The sequence below is a fragment of the Bidens hawaiensis genome, unplaced genomic scaffold, assembly GCF_021521415.1.
Source record: "Bidens hawaiensis isolate Kalapana, Puna unplaced genomic scaffold, B.hawaiensis_p1.1 tig00017143_1, whole genome shotgun sequence".
In the NCBI taxonomy this organism is placed as follows: domain Eukaryota; kingdom Viridiplantae; phylum Streptophyta; class Magnoliopsida; order Asterales; family Asteraceae; genus Bidens; species Bidens hawaiensis.
This window is the reverse complement of record NW_027492589.1, coordinates 58,438-68,213: the sequence shown is the minus strand read 5'-3', so window position 1 is coordinate 68,213 and position 9,776 is coordinate 58,438. Positions and strand designations below refer to the sequence as shown.

The following is a 9,776-nucleotide window of genomic DNA, read 5'->3' as shown; positions in this document are numbered from 1 at the left end:
TATTATCTTGTGATGTTTTCCTTTTACATTTATATAATAATAATTATTAGATGCATGAATTATTTATGAATTGTCGTATGAGTTCGGTCGAATTTTTTAGTAGACCCTTGTCGAATCGTATAGCACACCGAAACACGTTACCTCGTTACTAATAATAGTATAATTGGATAATCTTATTTAACCACCATATTGTAATATTATCTATTACATACAAAAACATGAACAAAATATGATTGGATTAAACCATTAATAATAATAATAAAAACGACAAGAGAGTAAAGCACGAGGAAAAACACCACCTCGACCATCAGTCAAAAAGCATTCCATAATAATAATTCATAAACCCCCACAACTCTCTCACGCCACTCCGGACAAAACATGCATCCACATCTCCACCATCACACCACCACCCCAAACCACCACCTTCCGCCACATGTTACAACATGTTACAACAATACACCACTACCATTAGATGAATACCACCCATGCAATAACTCGTTGTACACGGATCATTCATCACTTGCCACGCGATCATTCTCTTCTACGTCCTCCGCTTCGATCAATCACAAAGAAGCGGAGAAACGTCGAAGAGAACGAATCAACTCGCATCTTGATCGCCTTAGAACGATCATTCCATGCAATTTCAAAGTAATTATATTATTTTCCATCCTTTTATAATTTTTTTATACCGTTGTCTAAGAACCAGTACCGTTGTGTACTGGTTCCTAGACCACCGGTTTGGTTTGTTGGGTTGGTTATGTTAATCGGTTATTTTGTGCACCTCTAAATTGGTTATCGAAATTGATATAGTTGAAATTGAAATATGATTTTTTTTAATTTTTGTGATCTATGAAGGCTTTTAGGGTTTTCAAGTGGTTTTGGGAAAGTTAACTTCTATAAAATTAGGGTTTCTAAATTCTATTAGGCAATTACTATGTTAGGGTTTAAGATTACTAATATTTTGATTGATAGAGAGATAAAGCATCTCTACTATTGCAAGTGGTTGAAAGATTGAAGGAGCTAAAGCAAGGAATATCAAGAATGGAATTACATGATGAAAGTATACCTTCGGAGACCGATGAAATCACGGTGATCTCATTGAAGAACGATGTAAATGATGGTAGGATTATTATAAAAGCTTCAATGAGTTGTGAGGACGGATCAAATCTTCTTGCGAATATGATCCAAACCCTAAGTTCGATGCAATTGACTCCGGTTAGGGTGGAGATAGTGGCGATCGGTGGGCGTGTACGCAACATTATATTAGTGGAATGTGATTGTGAAAGAGATGAGTGTGCTGAGTTGGTTGAATGTGTGAGGGAAGCGTTGAATTGCTTGGTTGGAAGTGATTTAGGTTCAAATAAATCATCGAAACGAAGAAGGATGATGGTGTGTGCATGATGATCAATTGATCGATTTAGCATGTAGATTATCTTTGCCACTTTAATTGACTTTGGGTGTGTTTGTAATATAGGAGCTTGTATGAAGTTAATGTTAAGATTCAAACTTGTTTTCGTTAACATGCTTAATAGATAACGATCATAGTATTTTATCTATCAAAACACGAATGTTTGATTTCATAAACTGTTATTCTATTGATAGTGAAGAAAATGGTATGGTATGACATACGAGTCGCCATATTCAAGCTATGTTGTATTGATGTGATTTTGGTTTTGCGTATTCTACACTCTCGAAAGCATACATCCGGCATGCTATGTTAACACGTACAAATCTTGTGCATTTATTTGTAAATATATATGTTGTATTTATTAGTAAATGTATATGCATTACTAAAGCCATTTTTATGGATCCAAGAACATAATAAACACATCATAACTATTTATGTGACTCTGAACCAAATCCATGATAAATGGTTAACTTAGTGACTATCTCACTAGAGATGAATTAATTACTTTGTAGTTGTTATTTGATGTTACTAAAAACCACCAACACAAATTCACGTTTACTTTTGTTTATATTTGTGGTATATAACTTGTATTTCTCTAGTGTAATAATAACAAAACTTTCCCGTTGAATAAGTTAACTTTCAAACTCTTTAAATGAGCGTTAATTATAGGCTAAAAGTACCTTTGAAACATACATAAGATTTGATAATTAATTTGGGGCCAAAATTATGATTATTAGAATGTTACAAGTTTTAATATCAAATAACATGAGATTCTCAACTAACTACTTTAAGCAAATCATAAAATTTGTCACTGATGAGTCAAGTTAAACTTGGCCCATCCCACTAACTAGTCTAAGCCAATAAATAATGCAATACCCCATCGCATTCACTATTTTAAGCCAATCACAACTATTATTTTACCATGTGTAGTGCCAATCACAACCCAGCATTATAGTAAAGTTGTATGGTGGGGAATCATTGGTTGAAGAAAAAGACAATGATACCCTCCTAAATCACAGGAGAACATTAAATCTGATGTTTATGTTTTTTAGTGCTATTGGTTATCGAAAGACTTCTCATTCATACATAACTCACTTCACCCAAGTTTAAATCTGGGTCTCTTTGGTATGGAGTAATGGAATGAACGACGGAATGGAATGAACGTGGTAATGGAATGGACAAAGGAATGAAATGTGTTATTACCATTCCAATGAAATGTTTGGTTACCACATGGGAATGAAATGAATCATTACTTTGTAGTGTTGGTAGGTAAGAAAAAAATAAAAAAAATAAAATTAAAATGATAGTGAGTGGTGGCGGTGGTGGGAGCGGTGGTGGTGGTGGAGGTGGTAACAGTGGAGGTGGTGGTGGGCAGCGCTGATGGTGGGCGGCGTGTGATGGTGGGGCGATGATTGATGGATGCGCCAGGCGGCTGGAGGTGGTGGGTGACTGGCACTGATGGCGATGGTTTGTGGAGGTGGGTGGTGGCGGCGGTGGACGCCGATGGTGGTGATTGGCGGCAGTGGCGGCGGTGGTGGGCAGCGGTAACGGTGGGCGGCATGTGTGATGGTGAGGCGATGGTTGATATATGCGGCAGGCGGCTGGCGGTGCTGGGTGGCTGGCACCGATGGCGATGGTTGGTGGAGGTAGGTGGTGGCGGTGGACGGCAATGGTGGTGGCTGGTGGAAGTGGTGGCGGTGGTTGGTGGTGGTGGTGGTGGTGGGTGTTGATGTTGGGTGGTGTTGGTGTTGGGAGGGTGGTGGAGGTGATGTAAGGTGAATGGGGGAATGGAATGGAAGAAAAACATGGGGTATGGATGGAATGAAATTGAGGTATTTTAGAGGGAATGGAATGAACTAGGTAATGGGTCATTCCATTCCTTTGGTCAACCAAACACATTATTTTTCATTCCCTTACAATGGGTCATTCCATTCCGTCCTCCATTCCTGCATAACAAACGCTACCTTATAGTGATATTGCCCGTGGTTTAGAACGTGCACATGAGTCAAGTTTGGACGTAAGCGTCATCCTATGAGGAAAACCCCTGACCACCAATCAAAGTAGAGTGGCAATTTTTATGTTTATGTGGTAAAGTTATTTGCGTGCGCCTAAAATTAATATCTTGAAAGGATACAAAAGAAAATTCTGTGATCTCTAAGACATGGAGTATGAAAACAAACGATACAATTGTAATCTTTTATGACATTCACTAGTGCTATTTTACTTTTGGTATTTCAAGTCATATTTCCGCTTGTCATGTTTTCAAACTCGATCGTACCTTGAACATTTGTAAGAAATTTCCCAACTGCGTCCCAAAACCCATTTTTAATAACACAAGCACATAATAAACACATCCCTTAAGTATTCAATTACTCATAGAACAAACTCTACAATAAATGATAGACTAAATAACCGTTTTACTCTGAAATAAGATTATTTTTTTAATTCTCACTTGACAAATTAATTATATAGGCTAAGATTTTAATTTAATTTTTACATCAGTGGTCCATAACTTTATATGTCTCTGTTGTAATTATAACTTAGTTATTACAAATTAATTATAGGATAAATGAACAAATTGTAAGATTTGATAACTCAATTTGTGCTCAAAATTATTTATAGTAGATTGTTAAAAGTTTTATTGTGAAATAGCATAAGATTCTCAAATCTCAACTACTACTCTAACCCAATCATAAAATTGGTTTCTAACTCAAAGATGGATCAAGTTAAACATGACCCATCCCACTATCTATTCTAAGCCGGTCACAAAATTTTAAGCCAATAAATAATGCAATACCCCATCACATGCACTATTTTAGGCCAATCACAACTATTATTTACCACGTGTGTTACCAATCACAACCAAGCATTATAGTAAAGGTATATGGTGGGAAATAAATGGTTGAAGTAAAAGACAATGATACCCTCCAAAATCTCATGAGTAATTGTGGTTGAGTTATATGCAAGCACCTCATCATATTATGAAAGGATACATGGGAAAGATTGGGTGCTCTTAAGACCATATGAAGATGCTCATGAACTTTCATGTCAAACTGCATTAAGTTTACCTCATGAACTTCACTTTTCTTCTCTTCTTTTTTATGAACCATACATCTTTTCTCTCTCCTTTTGTCAGAAAATGAACGATGCCCGTCACGAACAGTCCATTGTCAAGAATACATGTGTGCCATTACGCTTTGCCTTGCTAACGGTTTGTTTTGGTTGCATAATGAATACTAGGATTAAACTCTATTATATTGATGTAAGCCAATTACTTTCCTCCATATGCTATATTGTTCACATTTTAATCTACACCACCATTAGGCCAATAAGGCTAGATTAGCATCCTCTTGTGAACACAAACTTAATCCGCCTGAAGTGATTGGACTTGTTACCCCGATTAAGCTATATTATATGATATGTTCAAACAAATGCTAAATATAAAACTCATAATACAAACATTACCCGTTGTGGAAGTCTTCGAAAATGTTCAAACTTCAGCCCAATTCTTAGAAAACAAATATAATGACATTACATAGTCATATCAAAAGATGTTGGCAAAGATCATGTTCCATTACCAGTCAAAGAATTTGAGTTTTGTTTTAGTGGTTGTCTATATTTCTTGCAATTCCTCACATTGCGATTACTTTGATTAGTTACTTCTTAATGTTAATCAGAGAATGCCTTCGTGGTAACGTGTGGACGTTGTTAGTTTCTTCGGTTAAGGTTTCACACCATGTCACAGCGTGAGGGACAAAATACTAGTTACACTTAACAACAGTCTTACGTCTTACTAATGTCTATGTTTTAGGTTTGGACAATTCAATTTTACTCATATATGCTAAGATTTTTATTTTTTTACATTTTTTGTTTATACAGTTATGTTTTGCTAGTGTAATTATAACTTAACTTTCATCTATCTTTCTAAATATACATCCATTACAACAATTTTTCTTTCTTTTTTAACAAATTGTAAGATTTGAAAATTAAATTGGGGCCAAAATTATAATTAGTATTTTGTAAGTTTTGATATGAAATGACATAAGATTCTCCATTAACTACTTTAAGCCATGCAAAAATTTTGTTTCTAACTACAAAATATATTAATCAAGTTTAGTCATGACCCATCACACTATATTGAGCCAATCACAACTTCTCTTATCATGTGTGGTGCCAATCACAATTAAGAATTATAGTAAAGTTTGTATGGTGGGAATATATAGTTGTAAAAAGACAATTATAACCTCAAAAATCTCTTGAGAACATTAAATTTTCATGTACTTAATTTAATGGTTAAATGAAGGAGAGATATTTCATTACTTGGTTACATGCTTTTGTTTTTAATGTCATTGAATCACATGATCATTTTCATATTTTCATTTCACTGTAAAAAAATCCGACATAAGTTAGAAGACCCTCTAACCTAACCTATGTTTCGTTACGTGTGAAATTTGAACTTCGAACCTCCTTTATTTTAAAATGAAGTCTTTAGGTTATATGAAATAAATTGTATAAATTCATTACATTTCTAGTTATTTTAATTGACCAATGAAATGTATAATTTCTAAAATTCCTAATTACATTACTAAAGATGTGTATTGAATTAGTTAAACAAAAAGACCCATGAATATCAATTCTTTGTTATAAATACATCCTTCGCCAATCATTCTCAAGTAACTTTAAAACATAGCATCTTATGTTATTCTAATCGCATTTTGATAAACAAAATGGTGTTTTTCTTATCAAATCAAATAGATTTGTAAAAAGTTTAGAATCAACAAAAAATAGTTCATTCATTTTACCCTTTTGAACTCTTTAAAAAGATGCCAAAAAGGACATATCTTTATACATCAAGAATCCAACTGTAATTGATTGTAGAGTATTGGGATTCCAATGTACTTAAACACCTCTGCCAAAAGTGAAAAAGAAGTAGAAGCATCACTACACCTTTCTTGGGAGAATACATACACAAACCAACTACAATTTGAGACACAAAATATTGATTTTACTTGCTGCCAATGTCTCCTTGTCAAATTACAATTCTGTCCCTCCCACATCACCCTTCCTCTCTAACACCCTCTCTTTTAACTCTTCAACTAAACTTAACAAAATGGACAAAATGGTCATTTCACAGTTAATTATAAACCAACACTCAAAAGAAACTTCACTTCTTCAAGCAAGACAAGACTCAAAGCCCCAACACTATGTAGTACACCAATGTTATAGGTAGTGCTATCAACATCCCAAATATAACCCTGCATCACACACATGTAAACCATGCATTAAATCTTGTACATTTTCATAGCATATTAATGTACTCTATGCAACTTTGCTTTAAAAGAAACAGCTTTTGTTGCATGATGTAGATATTCTGTTAGCTATGGTACACCTCTTTAATGCATAAAAGATAAAAACAAATATGTACAAGTCAGTAATGCATCAAAGTAAGACAAAACTAAAACCAACTCACCCTGTGCTAAGTATATCAGGATGAACATTGTATTCTTTAGCAAACACAAATGGGACAATTCCTTGGGGCAGAGCAGCCTGTTAAATGTTAATTATAATATTAACCATTAATCAATTAGTCAAGATAAGGTCAACATTTTGACTTTCAAGGTCAAATTTACTACCTGAACAATGGCAACATGTAGCAATGTTCCGTGTAGTCCTACAGCCAATGATGCAGCAGCCATTGCCGCTGGTCCAATTAAGAAACGAACTGCCATCGCAAAGGTTGCAACCGAGTTTCCACAAGCTATAATCTTCGGTTGCAACGCAATGAACAAACCTGAAAAAAAGACATAAACATGATCTTTTAGGCCATTGGACCCCACTAGTGCCCTGCTAACCAATAAAAGTCAGTAAAGTTAACATACCAAGGCTAAACATGGCCATGCCAAGTCCGGCATCAGATAAAATGGCTATGGATTTCGCAACGATGGCGGGCATGAAATAATAAAATTAAATAATAACCAAATAAAGCAGTGATATACTTGAATGAGACCAAGGACCAGGTGAGGCCGATCAAGCTCGAATACGTGTTGGGGTTTCTGATAAGTTTGTGCCACACCATGATCAAGATAAGTCTAGTCATGACACTAGCGGGTGGCATAGAAGCAGCCTTGGTGTCACCATGTGGGCTAGCCTTTGGGTGGAGTTCAGCGGTTGAGCTAGAACCAAGTTTTGATAAAACCGATGCTTCACGATCCGCTCCATTTCACCTGCAAATCGCAAGTCTTGAAATTAATGAACCAAACCCAAGATTTAGGGACTCTTTATACTCACATGTCATATAAAACAAAACATCATCAAGATTCAATAACCATAAACAAACCCACAAAATTATTTTAAAAAAATAAAAAATCAAACCTTTAGTGTGGGGAACACCTCCAAGATCATTCCCATACTCCCCACCTCTAAACACATGAATCCCACCTTCTGACACTGGTGAAGCACTTGAACTCCAAACAAACATATGTAAATCTTTACCACCGCCGCCGCCACCACCACCGCCATTTCTCTTCCCATTCACGGGAGAAAAAATTCCCGCGTTACCCGGAACTGGGTACCCCGCGGTCCCATGTCCATTAACCCTCCCACTTTCCTCATCACACCCCCCAAAATTAGACCCCCCCGGGGCTCGCACCCGCTTTCCCATTAACCATTGAATAAAAATCAGTATGGTTAAAACTCGAGCCCCTAGGAGTCGAGTTTCTTGACGACTGCAGAGAATAAATTTCTGCATTCGTCATGTTAGATGGGCGGGGCGTTAATGATACACCGGAGTTAACGCCCCGTAGGACCGTCTTGAAAATATCTCTGACCGGGTGCTCGAGGACTTTCGAACCGTCACGTGCAGCTTCCCGTCGTCACCGACTTCGGCTTCGGTTTGTAATGGCTCTTTTCCGTCTAGTGATAAAACGTCTGAGTCGACTCGGAATGATATGATCGAACCACCGGTGTCTGGAAACTGCTCAGCGATTAATAATCTAGCTCCTCTATATTCAAATAGAAACATCAAAGTGTACCTGAAATAATATACAAAAAATATATATTAACAAAATAATATTTGTTATGTATAGTTTAAATAAAAAACATATGATTTGACTTGACCTAATGCATATTTTTATTCTTCTTTCACAAGAGTAAAAGTATATGACATTACCATTTGTTTACTTTATCTGTATCTCAATATTTTCATTATAAATTTTATGAAAGATGGAGTCCCATCAAATCTAAAATTTTGTTGGTCAATATATTTGACAACTCGTCAATATTCAGAATAAAGATAAAATAACTTAAGGTAAAATATAAATCAAATATTTGTTTAAAATGTCAATAATCAAAATAAACATAAAACAATGACTAAAAACAATTTAAGTGATAAATGATAAAACACAATATTTATAACAAAGTTAGAGTAATGATTTAAGAAACAAACATAAATATTTTTTTAAAGATTGGTAGAAGGTATATTCTATAAAAAGGGGTCAATATTCAAACCATAGATTAAAATAATAACCTGAAAACACAAACTTAATGATAAATGATAACCCAAAATAATATATTAAATAAGAAAGATTACCAAATAATGCACTGAAGAACCACAATCTGCACCATCAAGCTTCCAGAAAAATCACCATACATTCCTTTCAACAAAGGTATACCCATGACAAGTGTGTTAGGAAGTGATGGCAAAGAAAACAAAGTAATAGACCACTCCAAGTACCCACCAGCACTGACTCTAGACCAAACGCTAAGCCCACAAGCACCATAACCTTTTGCAACGTGTCAGCAGCAATGAACCGTGAGTTCATAGTGTACGGATTGTTAGTAGAAATGAAATGAAAAGACAACAAGGGGGCAGCAAAGAGAGCAACAAATCTGTTAATCCCTGAGCACTGGTCTGGTGTGAAGATCTTCCACCATTTGACTGAGCCGTAGGCTAGAACCATGGCTACGTAGAGTGGAACCACGGCTGTTAGAACGTGGTAAAGGTCCGAACCGGTGATCATGTTGGGGAAAGTGAGGGTGACCCAGGTGAGAGAAATGGGTTAGGAAGAAAACCCAGGTGGGGTTTGGAGAGATTTGGGTTGAATCAATGGTTGAAGAAATCTTTTGGGGTTCTGTTAAATATACCAAAAGTATACCAAAGTCATTAATGATGTTTGATTCCAAGAAGCTTTTTTGCTCAATTTCCAAATTTCACAAAATTCAATGACATAACTTTGGTGAACCAATCATGAACACATCTCCCAAAAATTCAACTTTTAATTATTAAGTGTATTATTTATTTTTTTATTAACTAATATATTATTAACTTTTTATTATTAAGTTTTTTATTAACTTTTTATTATTAGGTGCA

General features: G+C 35.5%; 1 protein-coding gene and 1 pseudogene across 2 annotated transcripts; one reads left to right on the top strand and one right to left on the bottom strand.

Annotated features, from left to right (window-relative positions):
- The first annotated feature begins 257 nt into the window (after positions 1 to 257).
- On the top strand, positions 258 to 1,534 carry LOC143553095 (transcription factor bHLH106-like). Its single transcript, XM_077043155.1, has 2 exons — positions 258 to 648; positions 973 to 1,534. The coding sequence occupies exons 1-2, from the start codon at positions 379 to 381 to the stop codon at positions 1,399 to 1,401; spliced, it is 699 nt and encodes a 232-aa protein (XP_076899270.1). The 5' UTR covers positions 258 to 378; the 3' UTR covers positions 1,402 to 1,534.
- Positions 1,535 to 6,290: 4,756 nt separating this feature from the next.
- On the bottom strand, positions 6,291 to 9,527 carry LOC143553109 (putative auxin efflux carrier component 1b; annotated as a pseudogene). Its single transcript, XR_013138773.1, has 6 exons — positions 8,997 to 9,527; positions 7,400 to 8,439; positions 7,288 to 7,368; positions 7,042 to 7,199; positions 6,879 to 6,955; positions 6,291 to 6,663 (listed from the first exon to the last, which is right to left on the bottom strand). The product of XR_013138773.1 is annotated as a putative auxin efflux carrier component 1b (transcript).
- Between the last annotated feature and the right edge of the window lie 249 nt (positions 9,528 to 9,776).

What these genes read in the sequence shown, in the direction of transcription:
- LOC143553095 (XM_077043155.1), top strand. Translation starts at nt 379, where the DNA reads ATGCATCCACATCTCCACCATCACACCACCACCCCAAACCACCACCTT. An exon ending in TCATTCCATGCAATTTCAAA is followed by an intron (nt 649 to 972) that starts GTAATTATATTA and finishes TTTGATTGATAG; the next exon opens with AGAGATAAAGCATCTCTACT.